This window comes from Bos indicus, chromosome 7 (genome assembly GCF_029378745.1).
Source record: "Bos indicus isolate NIAB-ARS_2022 breed Sahiwal x Tharparkar chromosome 7, NIAB-ARS_B.indTharparkar_mat_pri_1.0, whole genome shotgun sequence".
Taxonomy (NCBI): Eukaryota; Metazoa; Chordata; class Mammalia; order Artiodactyla; family Bovidae; genus Bos; species Bos indicus.
In genome coordinates, this window is record NC_091766.1 from 93937784 (window position 1) to 93952153 (window position 14370).

General features: G+C 36.8%; 1 protein-coding gene across 13 annotated transcripts in view; it reads right to left on the minus strand.

The window, feature by feature from the left end:
- The window catches only part of MCTP1 (multiple C2 and transmembrane domain containing 1), a 564579-nt gene that overhangs the window by 149032 nt on the left and 401177 nt on the right, over window positions 1-14370 (minus strand). For all 13 annotated transcript variants that reach the window (XM_070792146.1, XM_070792142.1, XM_070792144.1 and 10 more), the window contains one exon: window positions 13672-13791. In XM_070792146.1, the coding sequence (XP_070648247.1) occupies window positions 13672-13791 (120 nt within the window). The remainder of the gene's footprint in view (window positions 1-13671; window positions 13792-14370) is intronic.

Consider the following 14370-nt stretch of genomic DNA (forward strand, 5'->3'; position numbering starts at 1 on the left):
TAGCTAATGAAGACCTATTACAACTAAGTTTTTAATAGAAAATGTGCTAATTGACTAGGTTGGAGCTCAGAATGAGCATATGGCTAAGATGCTTGATTACCTAGTCTGGTTCCATGACAGTGATCAACTCTAACACTGTAAAAAGGACAGTTTCTATGACAACTACTGAGCTGCTGACTAAGGTGTGGGTGACCAACCTGAGGGGTGAGATACTTCACGCATCTTCCATTAGTCTCCACACTTGTGTGACCTGGAGGTTCACCGGCCCAGGTGTGTTTTGTCTTGTCCCTTACTCAAAATATCCATCTTGTTCTCAGTGTTGACAAAGCTTAAATCAGCCTCTTACGTGAAGAATATTACATGCTATTTGTTTTTTAATTTTATTTTAAAATTTATTTATTTTTTATGCTATAAATCTAATCTGCTTATAAAAGCGAAAAGTCAACACACTCCACCTAAGTCTGAGTCTAGTGTTCAACCTCAGGAATGATTATAATGATTTTGGAAGTTTCTGGGGGTTGGGGGGCCAGTCTCAAAGTCAAAGTCAGCCTGTACAGCAACTTTCAGGAAAGGGCAACTTCATTATCCATAATTTTAGACAAAAACTGTCTTTTCCAGTGTCATTCTAAACTAAAATTCAAAACAGGTGCTTGATGCTAAGGCTGTAACCAAAATATTCCCCCTTTATAACCTGCAACTCCGATAAGACTTCCCTCGGAAATATAGTGGTTACATAGCCCTTGTATGGCTTTAACAAACCCCTACTTTCTTCCTTCTGCACCATACAATGTGCAGTCTATTTGCACCCATTCAGGACTAAATTACAGATAAAGTTACACCAAATTTGTTTTCTCAAAAAAGCAGTCAGCCCTAATATCCCTTGAGTAATAAAAGCCTCGTCTTTCATTCAGAACTAGAACTGGCATAATTTTCTCCAAGAAACAAACTCTACTTCCTGTGACAATGGACCTGTTCTTAAAATCTGAATGGGATACAGCTCAATTTGCAGGTGTTCAGGTATAAAGGTAAAAGGGCATTTGACCCCCCAACTGGCAATTGTTGCTGTGGTAGGTAACTTCGGTTTCCTAGTTATATCATGCTACTAGATAAGCTGCCAGAGTTTTCAGCCCTGAATTACAGAGGTAGGCTCAAGTGAATCAATAATTTACACAGATATATCTCACTCATTCTGAGGGTATAAAGATACATACTAACAGTCTGCTGCAACCACGGAACAAAGCCAGAGAGACATTATTTAAAAAGAAAGAGAGAAAAAGAAACCCATTTATCTATGTGAGCAAAAACATTATGTAATAATGACCTCATGACTTATTAATTTTATTTTTTCAACTGTTTTAACAAATATTGTGATGAGGTAAATAAACTCTGTATGAATCTCAATAAGGTTGCTGTGGTGAATGTTAAGCTAACATTTCAAACTTTCAGATTGACTTTAAAATAGCATGATGTTAAACATAGCAATATAATGCAAATCACTTGAAAAGATTTGTGCACCTAAGAAGTTTAGGGTAACTAGCTTAACTAAATCCCTCCAATATTTTATTACTGAATTTCAGTATAAAATTACTTTTTAAAAGATGAGAATCAAACACATTTAGGGACTCTTCTCTAAGACTATTGTTAATATAGCCTTATGCTGTTAATTATTACCTGGGGAAAATTACATAGTGTTTTATTCACTAATACTATGACATTTTTATTAAGTCATAATCCCTCTGCTAACAGTGGTACATTAAACAAGTTATAATTAAGAGGGCCGCAAATATTAAAAATGCCTACTTTAAAATTCTTCAATCATGTTAAAGGGAATCCGAGTTCCTCTCAAGGAAAGCAGTACCCAAACCAGTGTGGTTATAATATAAATTAATAATCAATAGCCTAGATGGCTTGAATAATATTTTTGTAAGTTCCTGTTTTCTTGTCCTTAAGGATGAAGGGAACCCATGGTCTAAAAACATGATAAAAATCTCTCCTAGCAACTTTAATTACAAAAAGTGAATCTTTCTTGACAGATCTGAACATTTATTTGAGGACAAGATGCATTAGAAGTTGGTGCCTTGCCCATTCTTTTTTAGTTCAAGGCTGGACATACGTCTAGCTGGGACACACGAACCGATTATGTTCAGAGTCGCTTTAGGAAGACTGTGCAAAATTAATCAGGGCAATAGATTCAATGAGAAAGAGGGTCGCAAATAGAGATAACACTCAGGTACCCTATTTTCCTCCACATGGAGAAAGCATCTTTTTCCTTCTTTTCCAAGGGACCCCCTGGCCACTGTCACCCCCGCTCTGAGAAATAGGGTAGACGCTAAAAGTCTGAAAGCAAGGAAATGCATGTAGGAGAAAAAAAGAATAGAAACAAAAGCGAGAGATCAACTCTGTGGTCTCTACCTAGAGTCCTTCAGCCTTTCTGCAGGATACTCTGGGGCTGCCTGCTGTAACCAGTTAACATTTCTAGCCTTCCAAGAAAATATAACTAGTCCCTTAAAAGTGGAGAGAGGAAGGAGGAAAAATGCAGTGCCCCATTTCTGACAGTCAAAAGGGAGAGGAAAGAAATGTTCCCACACTGATCTCATTAAGATGATGAGAATAATGAGTGTGAATCTTATGTATGAATCTCACAGTAGATAGAGGAGGGCATAAATGTATCCCACATTCACCCTTTTATGAAGCCTGATATACTACATTTATTCTTAGCTTCATCTGATACTACTGTTGGGGGTTTCTGTTACAATATTACAGCTTTAACTTCCAGTTTTGCTGCTAAAGTCATCTGAGTCAGTCATTCAACACAGCTTTATTGAGTGTGCATGAAAACGGGGAAGATCTGTTAATGGAACTGAAATGCATCTCAAGCAGAACAGCCTGAATTTATCTCCTGTCACTGGTTCTAGTGACGGATTAAAAATACTGAAAAAATGGCATTTTTCATTTTATGATCTAGTTTTTTCCTAGTTCCTTAAACTTAGGTTAAACATTCTAGTCTATTAGAAATTGAACCCGGGTATTATTACGCTTCCCACATACTTTTGGAGGAAGAGCTGTGCATTTTTAGCACACATCCATGAGAAATTTTCCCTTGTGGTTTGTCTTCCTTTCTTAGGTCCAGTATAGGATACATTCAAATAATGATTAATTTAAGTTAAATCATTTTTTAAAGACTGATACAAAATTTGAAGATTACATAGCTCTCAGGAACAAAACCCTGTATTGTTGGGGTCCTGTATGTTATTCAAGCCTAAATGATCCAAGGGCCCTCATACTTAAGAACTTCAAAGCATTTCATATAGATGATTTAATTTAGCTTTCTTCACTTGAGTAACTCCAATAGCAATAAATTGGTGCACCAAGTTTATAGCAAACTATACCTCACATAATTTATATAACAAGTGGGTAACACCCTACAAATTCTATTAATAATAGTATCTCAAAATATGCCCAGATTATTATTAATTCTATGCTTCCAACACTTTGTAAAGGAATATAATATTTCATTTCATTGCTTAATTATATGCTAGAAGAATTTTGATCTATATAATTTTAAAGGAAATTTAGGATTGGAGCAAACCAATGAAATTGAATCACCAGTTTTTCTAGGTAATTCACAATACGTACACTTTTTTTCCTGGCATTTATTTAGTCTAATGGAAATTCAGGCATGGACAGGTTGATCTCAGCTACCATTAAATCGATATGGATCAATATAGATGGTTTAAACTGTTTAAGCAACTCACGATGTAGTATATGTTTAAAATCTGGGAAATATAGTCTCAAAGAGTCTACATTTACTTTTGGGAATGAGTAATTTATACTACTTAGAGGCCAAATGACATTTCTTTGCTTGTCTAAAATGTACCTCCCTCAAATGCACAGTGAACTTTTTGTGTTCTCTATTACTATACACACATCTCTGCAGTGTTTGGGGGAGCTGTGATGTGATGTGATCCCAACTAGTAGAGAAGTACATCAATAGACAAAATATGCACTTATTACATGAACTGCAGGGATACTACGAAGCAAAGCAAGCAAAGATTTACTATTTTGAGTAGGCAATTCCAGCCCTTTCAGGTCAACACATTCCTTAATAAGACATCCCAAGAATTTGGAGCCTAATTTTACACTCTTAGAACTCTACAGAACAATGTCACACACTTGGTTTTCTTAATTAAGGACAACAACATATAAACTTCATGATAAAGATTCTCTCTTTCTCATTCTCTTCCTCTCTTTCTTCTCAATGCTTCTGTCTTTGAAACATTCATTACCAATAACTGGGGGAGAAGGAGAGTAAATGCCTCAGTAAGTTGCTTTCCCTTACAGCACTTTAATTTCCTCCACCATAAAATTATCTCTAAGCTCCCTTCTAACCATAACACTCCACGACTTCATTGGCACACTTAAAAGCCTAGACAGTCTCCACTTCTGTGGGTCCCTTACCTGTGCCATGAGGAAGATGGTCTATTTGAAGCTAGGATTGGGGTGGATGTGGCATTTTCAGCACCAAGCCGTGACTGCACTCTAATCTACCTCCTACATACGACATTTCCATTCTACAGCTAGTACTCTATGAAGGGATTGACAGGCTCTGTGAATGGTTCTATGTCATTACTTATGACATTAGACATCACAATGATTTGTGGCCCCCAAGTTGCCACTACAGGGCGATGTGTCCCAGGGTCAAAGCAACTGTCTTACAAAACAGATACATCTTGCCTGGAGGTTTTTGAGTCTATATGAAAAAATAAAAAGTTTTAATTACGCATCAACCAAGATTTAGGACTTGGAAATAAAACTGTGGTAGGAGGCTCATATTCTGAGAATTGAAAAAATGAAGGATATAGTGCACATCCAGACCAACAGCACCTAGGTTAAAGGTCTTTCCTAAAAATACCAGCCTCCTGGTTGGGGCATGTAATAGTCTCATGCAATGGAAGAACCAAGATCTATATAAAATAATTTAAACAAATCCAGATAAGTTTTCAACATTTCTGCCTAACTAGAGAAAGTGACCTCAGCTTTCTAAACTCCCACATTTATATTTTATTTTTCTCCTTCACTCATATCATTTCAAAATATATAATAACACCTCTTTTATACAACTTCGGCATAATAATCTGTAGGTAACTCATGGGCTACTTGCAACTTTAGCAATCTCTTATTTTAAATTAAATCCAAAGAATTTCTCTGATTGGCTAAGGAAAACAGTACTTAATTCACCAACATTTTATAACAAAATTGGATGATATATTCTTGTTTCAAACACGTAAGCATTGCCTGAAGTCTGCTTGGCAGAAAATCTAGAGATCGCTAACTATGGAAAATGCAGTAGAATTATTTTTATATAGCTAAGTGGGATATAAAACATCATATGTTTACTTATTATTGACAAATTACAACAGTAAAAGTTGTTTGATTCCTATGAGGAACTGAGTAACCAGCCATGCAGAATAGCCAGTAGAACACGTATCCTGTTTTAAATGACTTTTCTATTCCACAACCCCCTTGCCTTCCCTTCCCATGAAGATCTAATAGGTAATCAAGTCTAATGAAGTATTCTTTTATATCTCTGACATAATGATATCCATTCAGGAATATGAAGATTATCTATTAGTCATAAATATTGTACAGTGTGTGGACAAAACCCATCGAACGCTCATAATGATGGAGATATTACTTAGCCCAGAATTCATGTTCACCCCACTTCTTTTCAGTGAAGCACTACAAAGCACCCTTGGAATTGGTATAGAGGAGGGAGCTCTCATATGGGTTTTCATAGGGAGAAAATTTAATTCTTCAGTCTCCATGAAGCCAGACAAAACCTCTCCTTTCACTGGACTCCAATATGGTCAATAATTCTGTATAAACATCACAAATTCTCTTTCCTCAGACTGATTATCTATGGGAATCATTTGCATGGTATGCAAACTACAGAAAATCTGAACTAGACTTTACCACCAAGAGCGTGAGAGTAAACACAGCCAAAGTCACAGTAAACCTCCTCTAGAGCGTGCATTCTCAGCGGGGTTGAGATGGCACCCAAGGGGGCAAAAACTGGTTCTTAGGGGACAGCACAGAGAATCCTGCATATCACAGTGATTTGTGGCCCCCAAAGCTCCACACTCCCTGAGAAAACCTTATTCCTTAGTATTTCTTTTCTCTCATTAAATTAAATGAAAAGCTTCTCCTTAGGGGAGTGACTATGAAAAAACTGTTGAGAAATGCTGATTTAAAACAAAAGAAAAGCCAAGTTTTGTCTGTAAAATCCTTTTTCCCATCCTTAAAATCAGGGCTGCCTTTCATTTTTATCCAAATATCTGTTTACACTTTGATGTGATTTCCATTTTTCCTTGTGAGCTCTTCTCTGAATCTCTATTCATTACTTCCCTTTGAGCCAGTGGCTGATGACTGGTGCAAACACGAGACATGGTCACTCTTTCATCTTCAGAGTTACTGATCTCTAATGTTACCCCTCGCTGAGTGTCAGATACCCGTCATTAGAGCAGAATAGAGGATGTGGTGCAGGGTCGTAACTCACAGTCCTACTATGGTAAGACTGACTCCTACGTCTCTGTTCATTCTACCTGCGAGGTTAAAACATGGTAAAACGATGGCAAGGAGAGGGGCGATGAAAATCGTTTTTAACAGCATTTCCGGTTAGCTTCTCACTTGTTCAATTAACTCAAATACACCATAATTCTAAGGTATATCTTCATAATTGGTCAAAATAGAAAAATCAGACAATAGAAAGCCTTCTACTCCTTTACCCCATACAAAAGGGCATGAAAACATTTGGAGAATTAAGTCACTGTCTAAAGTATGGTAATGACTGCATTTCTGTTGCAATGTACAATCTTTCAGAAGAGCTATTATTCTGAGTTTACAAAATTTTACTAAAATAAATTTCATAATTATTCATTTACACTTTCTCTTTTGCAGAACATTTGACAGAATATTATTTTGGAAAGGACTATGCCTTGCTATGTTGCTTAGAATGTGTGTCCCCAACAATTTAAATTGAAGCTGGAGGGTGGAAAATTTCTTCGGAGGACAAGAACATTGGTTTAGGAATCTGAGGAGAGACAATGAAACATCTCTGATTTCATTATTTTGTCATTTTTAATCCTTAGTAAACTTAATCATAAAATCTGGACCATGCGACACACTTTTTAAGGATCACATAAAGATTCTGAGGCTGCAACTACAAGATATGTAATGCAAGAAGGCTGCCTGAGGTGAAATCGGTCAGCAGCCCTATAGCCAGAGAGACCACAAACAGCCATTGGTGTCATCCCAACTTTCATTGCCCATATCACTACGATTCACGAGGAGGCTAATTCCTAGATTCAATATGGTGTTATTGTTACGCTGGTGATACTTGAGCTTTATGTTTGATTATAATACAGTGCAACTGCCCTGTACGTGAAAAAAAAGTGAAATAATTTCATTTTCTTCAAGTCACCCACAGAACGTCCCCAGATTATAGCATTTGACAACTTCCTGCTTTAGAGAACAAAGGAAGGAGGGTAGAAATGATAGAAGAAGTTAGCAATGTGTTTTAAGAATTAAATTCTTCTTGTAAATATAAAATAAAATCTAAGAGGAATTAGCTTTTTGGACAGCAGCAGATTCTACAGCTTATATGATAACCTACCTCCAAAGAGCAGGAGGCCCTTTTACTGACATCTATTAAAATAAACAAAAAAGGGGCACTCTCACAGAAGACCAGATTTTTGAAGTGAGTTGAAGTTTAGAACCGATCACAATTAGCTAAAATCAAATATTAATAGGACAAAGCATTTTAACTAGATTTCTCTAATCCTTGAGGATGCTGCTCTAGTTCACTTTGTAGGTCTATTTAAATGTATAATTCTTTTGTTTTATTTTTGTGGCTGTTACATATACCAATGTAGCACTTCCTCAAATCAGCACTTGCTGCTGCCAAGTCACTTCAGTCGTGTCCGACTCTGTGTGACCCCATAGACGGCAGACCACCAGGCATCCTCAAGGATCAGAGAAATCTAGTTAAAATGTTTTGTTCTATTAATATTTGATTTTAGCTAATTGTGATCAGTTCTAAAATTCAACTCACTTCAAAAATCTGGTCTTTGGTTGGGGGAGTTGTGAGAATTTATATGCAATGCTTTGTGAAAGGCATCACTTTAAAAAACCTATTTTTTTCATTGGCTAATGCTTAAATACAATTTCCTTCCATGGAATCTAGATAAATTTTGGAAAAATGTATACTTTGAACACCAACTTAAAGTGCCAGCATGTTCATATGAATTGGGCACGCAATCTACTTACTGAAAAGTGTAGTACTAGAATTTTCTAAGTGTCAATGGTCTCTGATGTTGTAATAGGAATTTTAGGCAACTTTGGAGGTATAGTCTTTGAAAGCAATGAAATTCTATATGCTTTCTCTTTCTCACACATTTATGAGGGAAGTGCTTAATGTGCCTTTAAAATTTGTATAAATTAAATCAGAATTATTGTTTATAAACTTGGTAAGTACTTACATCAGAGGAAAGCATACATAAAGAAGGGTTGGCAAAAGGTCTTGGAAGTTTAGATTTACATAATTCCAGGAAAATTCAAGAATATATGGATAGAACCATCAGTTACAGATCATTTTACTTTAGTACTTATTTCTATGGTTTTCAGGGGTCCTTCTGTTTTGCTGTTTTGGGGAGAAAACAAAAATTATGTCTGGAACATTTCCAGTTTTTCTGCTGGCACTAAAAAAAAAAAATAGTAGCAACAACAAAAGCGTCTATAAAAATCATTTGAAAATTGCTACAGACCTGAAGCATAATTTTGCTGGTGTGGTATTATTGATGCCTCTTAAATTATTTAAACTAGAAATTTCTGTTGAAATTCAAAGTTACCTCCCATATGGCCAGTACAATCCCTTTCTATTGCTCAGTGAAGGCTAAGACTTGAATCCGAACTACGGGAGATCTAGACATGTCTTTGTTTTCACATTAATATTTCTTCTTAAGTGATGCTCCCTTTTCAGTCCCTGAACATGAAGGCCACTTCAAATGTCCTTATTGTTTGTAATAACTTTTAGAAAAATCCATATGTTGTTTAATAGCAGCAGGCTTTCTACACAGGAAGTGCTCGATATGGTTTCCTGGGGAGCCTATTGTCTTTCAATCCTTGTACACCAGCCACATCGCCCCTGCAAGTTCAGTTCCTCCTTTGCTTGTGCTTCCTCCATTTTATTTTATTTTTTATCATTTGGCTACAGAGAGCTGCCTCATGTCATTCTTTGCATACATCATCTCTGGTTTTTCTCTTTCGCTGCATAATGGCCCCGCTTTGCTCAGAGTCGCTGTTGTCCCAAGTGTGATCCTTTACTAAAACAGGGATTGAATGAAGGTGGAGCTCAAATTATCTGGGAGCAAAGGAAAACCAGGCATTTGAAAAGGGCCCAGAAAGGAACGAGTAATGAACCAGAGTGGCCTCAATGAATTGCTCTAGAGGGAATTCTCAGCTTTGACACAAAAGGAATGCCTGGATACCAAGGAAAACCTAAGGGGGGAAAATCTCAGTAGGAAGCCTGCCTCTTAGGCTGGTCAGCCTGGAGGGGTAAAGCCAGTAGCTCTCCAGATAGGAAGAGAAACACATGTATTTTATGAGTAATGGTTAAGCATTCAAACATGCCGTTCTGGAACACAAGGTACTTTGAGGAGTTGACATCCCTTCATAATTCATGTTCATTGTCCCTCTAAGTAAAATATGTGTCTCCCTTTAGTTATTCTGTTAGGAATCGTGCTTTAAAGGCAGGAGGACATTTTTGATAATGCACATCTTAAACTTTTCATTAAACTACCAAATTTAAATTCTACCTTTTTGTGCACTCTGACATTTTTGTCTGGCATTTTCATTAATTTTGCGACATACATAAATGTAGCTGAAATGTTAACTGATCAATACTTTGTCTCTCTCATGTAGCACTAGCGCTCCGTTCCCTAAGGACCACACAGCAGAACAGAAATTAAATGTGTAAAATATCAAATGTTAATGTTAAACACAGCGGCACTTACTGTATAACGACAGAAAAGGCTAAAACAATTCCAAATGGACAGATGGTACCACAAATTATCTACAATCCCATTTAAAGATTAAAGTTTGTCCTGTAAAATAATTCTTTGACGCACACTGAAGTGTGTCCTTTTACTGATAGCTCAGTTGTCCAATTATTTTTGTGCTCATTACAGTGAGAAATGACAGTACTGAAAAAGAGAATGTGCACTTTTTTTTTTTCCCCCCATGTTGCACCCACTGACATCCACAAGAACACACATGTCTGGTCAAGAGCCGGATGAAAATTAAACGCAATTGATGAGACATTTACACGTCTACAATGGATGATTCCCAAAGACAAGCGTCCCTGACTCCCACACCACATACGTATGTGTTTGCTCTTAAGCATACAATATTCATAGTAAAATTTAAAAACCTAATTCATGGCACACAACAACAAGGACATTCCCAGGCACATGCTTGCTTATATTTCATCCATCACCTTCCAGGCTGATTTCTGTGTCTCCTAGAGTCTGCCAGCTTTGAACCTTCCACAGAACACACAGGTAGCACGAAAAGAGAGCAGGGCAGCTCTTCACCTGCATTTCTCATGCTCTCCACTCTAAGTGACATCAGGACAAAAATGACTGTTTTTCCATTTAAATTTCACTACTCTACATTTACTTTTGGATGCTAAATTAGAAAAGAAAAAGAAAACAGGATAGAAAAAAAGGCACTTAAACATTATAAAGTTTACTGATCTGGGCCTAAAACCAAGCAGCATAATGGTACAAACGCATGTGCTCCATGAGGCAGCTGCATTTATGAAAAAGTGGAACCAACATTATAATAATAGACCCGTGATCCATCAACAGGGAATGATGGGAACAATATGTTTGTATCAATGGGGTGCTGCTCATAGCCTCTCCTAATGGAAAGCAGTTCTTTTCAATAAACTGGCCTAAAAAGGCTCTGGTTATGCAATAAGATCTTTGAAACATTTCGTTTTTAAGTACATCATTTAATATGTAGAAGATGAATAAAAATCCTACCACGGCGTTTTCTTTTTTCTTGAATCGTTATGATGTTAAGATTACAAGGTACATATTTTAAAAGCTCTTTTGGAAAGGACATAATATCTGTGTGGCTTTGAGCAAGGTACTTAACTTTTTCGTGCCTCAGCTTCTTCCTCTGCAAACAGGAAAATAACAGTATCTACGTCAAATAAGGTTGCTGGGAATATTTAATTTACTAATGCACAAAAGACACTTTCATGCTGTAGTGCTTGGAAAAGTGTTTGGGCACATAAATTTGTGATAGATATTTGTTATCATTATATAAGGGTTTTTTATATTAGAATTTAATCTGAGGTTAAAAGAGATGATGGATGGAGGATTATGAAATAATTTAGAATTTCAATATAAGGTCTAGGAAAAATTACTAAAAGGTATTAAGCTAAGCCTATCATCATCTAATCACTAGCTTTATTAGAGCAAACTCTTATCTATATGGCATCACTGAACAAAGTTTCTCCACATAAGAAAAATATTTCAGACTGACTGGATCACTGGTTGGTCTACTGATTTAGACAGTTGTTTACAACGGGAGCCTACTAAGGGGCTAGATGCTCTGCAGGTGATGCTGGAGTCCCAGGAGAAAAAAGCAGGGCCCCCATTCTCCTGGGACTCCTAGTTCAGGTCCGGATAAATGAAGCTGGGGTTGTTATCTGCTGTTTTAATGACATTCAACGGACTGAAATTCAATGCTTCTTTTTTTCAATGAAACCATTAATAATATTGCTTCTTCTCAAAATCACTGTTAACATGTATTCACATTGTAGTTTTCGGCCTGTTTTTTCACCATGGGTGTCAGGAGTCCCTTTTCCTACCTTTATTATAGCCTCCCCTGCCCCTCCTTCCTGAAAGCGTCTTGCATTCAGCTTGTTTCACAGGGTCGAGTCTGTTAGAAACTGACCACCAGCTAAAAGAGAGATCACTACCTTTATTCCCCAGTGAATTTTGACTCCCGTACAGTGAAATTACTCAAGGACTGTGTAGCTAAGTTTCTCAGAATTTCACTGGCTGATATATATATTTTTTCAATCAGTAGGAAATTGTGAGGAAAGTCCACCATCTTGGACTCACTGTACAGGAGAGATCTCTAGAAGCCAGATGAAGTTTGTGGAGACTTACATACACACCGCAATGCTGAAGTATCCAAAATGAAGGTTCCTAAACAAGTGATATAATATACAGGTTTCTCTGTTTGCAAATGTCATAAATAGCTATGAAACAAAGAAGAGAAACAAAGATGGCAGCATGATGCTCTCGGCAGAATATTACTGTGTCTGCTATACGGCCCCCTAGAATCTGGGCGTCATGGCATAAAATATACACACAAACGCAACATCATTTTTTTTCTCCCGCATTAAGATTAAAGTGCCTCTATGATGCTGAAAAACAACCAAGTTTGCTTAACAGTACTCCAATGTATTTATCATGTGACAGAGCTAAATAAAAGAATATTGAGAGAGGCAGATTTTCTTTTCTAAAACTTAATGATGATGCCAGTCGCTTTCTTCAAGGAGACAAGAACATGTCTATGGGAAGCAGGCTGCCTTACTTTCTGGTAACTCACAACACAAAGGGACGTGCACACTCTTTGTTCCAAGTGCTCAGACATTAATGAAAGTCCCGCACAAGGCCCAAGAGGAGGACAGGGCTCAAAGTATTGAACTGATGTGCCTACACTCATTTGAATGGTAATTCTAAAATGTTGACTTGTTACTATAATTAAAGCTCTTCTTGTAAGCCCCCCAAGATAAAGTCATAGTCCGCGAAACCTGCAAATATAAGGACACATAAGGGTACTCATATTCTAACAAGTATGACAATAAAATGAAAGATTTCAAAAGAACGACTCCACTTAAACTTCAGACTGAAATCCTGAATACGCAAAAATAATGTGAGAGCAGAAAAATCTCAGCTGAAGCTCAGAGGAAAGAATTCTCTCTGAATTTCTAGCTTTGCAAGTTGGTCTCATCAGCAATTTTTAAATAACCAAAGTAAAAGACCACCAGATGAATGTTGTCAGAGGACTCTGGAACTATCAAATTTCTGACTTGTACCTTTTTAAAAACTGGAAATCTCAGAAATAATAAAGCCTTCATCCACTTCCAACCGTGATTCACATTTTAAAGTATTACAACTAGCATTCTACTGCCAAAGATTTTCATATTTATCCTATACAATTAAAATGAGGATGGTCAAGATTCTTAATTTTTTTTTTTTTTAACACTAAGGACTTTTCTTGGCCGGGCTATTGGGCTTTGGGATTATGCAACATGTAAAATTTTACTTTTTAACTGTCACAGAGAAAATTGCACATTGGCTGAGATGTCTTGTATTCCGGAAATCTGAGGCGGGGAGTGGGGATGTATTCTTGGACTCAGACCTTGAACATCCATCAGGTTCCTGCCCACGGCAAATCTGCCCAGTCAAATCTCAAAATAGAAGTTAAAAATGGCCACATCGACATAACTGTAACTAGAGCCACAGAAACATGCAGCTATGATTACCGAATTTAATGAATAACAATGTAAGGAATACAGTATGATCATACCACAAAAGCAGCGAGGCTCCTTGGGGGTGAATCCCAGTCAAAGCAACTATTAACATAGTATGCAGCATTTACGAGCACCATAACACAACGTTTCGTTCTGATAAAGTTCCTTAGCAGCAGCTGTAAAGGAAGATGAAAGCCATTATTAGAATTTGCAAGACTAAAACCCATCAGATATGCTACAAAATTCTTCAAGTTTAGTGTGACTTAATATGAATTCAGAAAGTTAATAAAGTTGTAAGAATATACCAAGCAATTTGGCTCACAACTTAGAGGGAGAGAGGTATGTCTGGAGAAGGTGGAAAGAACTAAATTACAAGAGCAATTTCTAAGTTAAATATATTTGCATAAAGAGTACTATCATGCAAGCTGAGTTACCTCTGTTCAAAAGAAAAAAAAAATTCCAACGGATCAAAAACATTTTTTTTTTGACACTTAAAATGCTGAGAACTTTAAATATATTTAAAAATTCTGAAATCCTGTGCTTTTAAAATTCTTTAAATGCTTTCATTTCAAGATGTTTCAAAGTGAAATTGCTAACTTGGGATGTTTTTATTGAGGAGCTTAGAAAAAAACCTGTCAAGTATTGCTTTATTATAGAAAAAAGAATATTTTATCACCATTTCAGTAGGATCTCCCTTTCTTCCTATCATAGTCTCATTCCCCTTCTCTCTTTTCCCTCTTCCTCTCTCTTCCTCC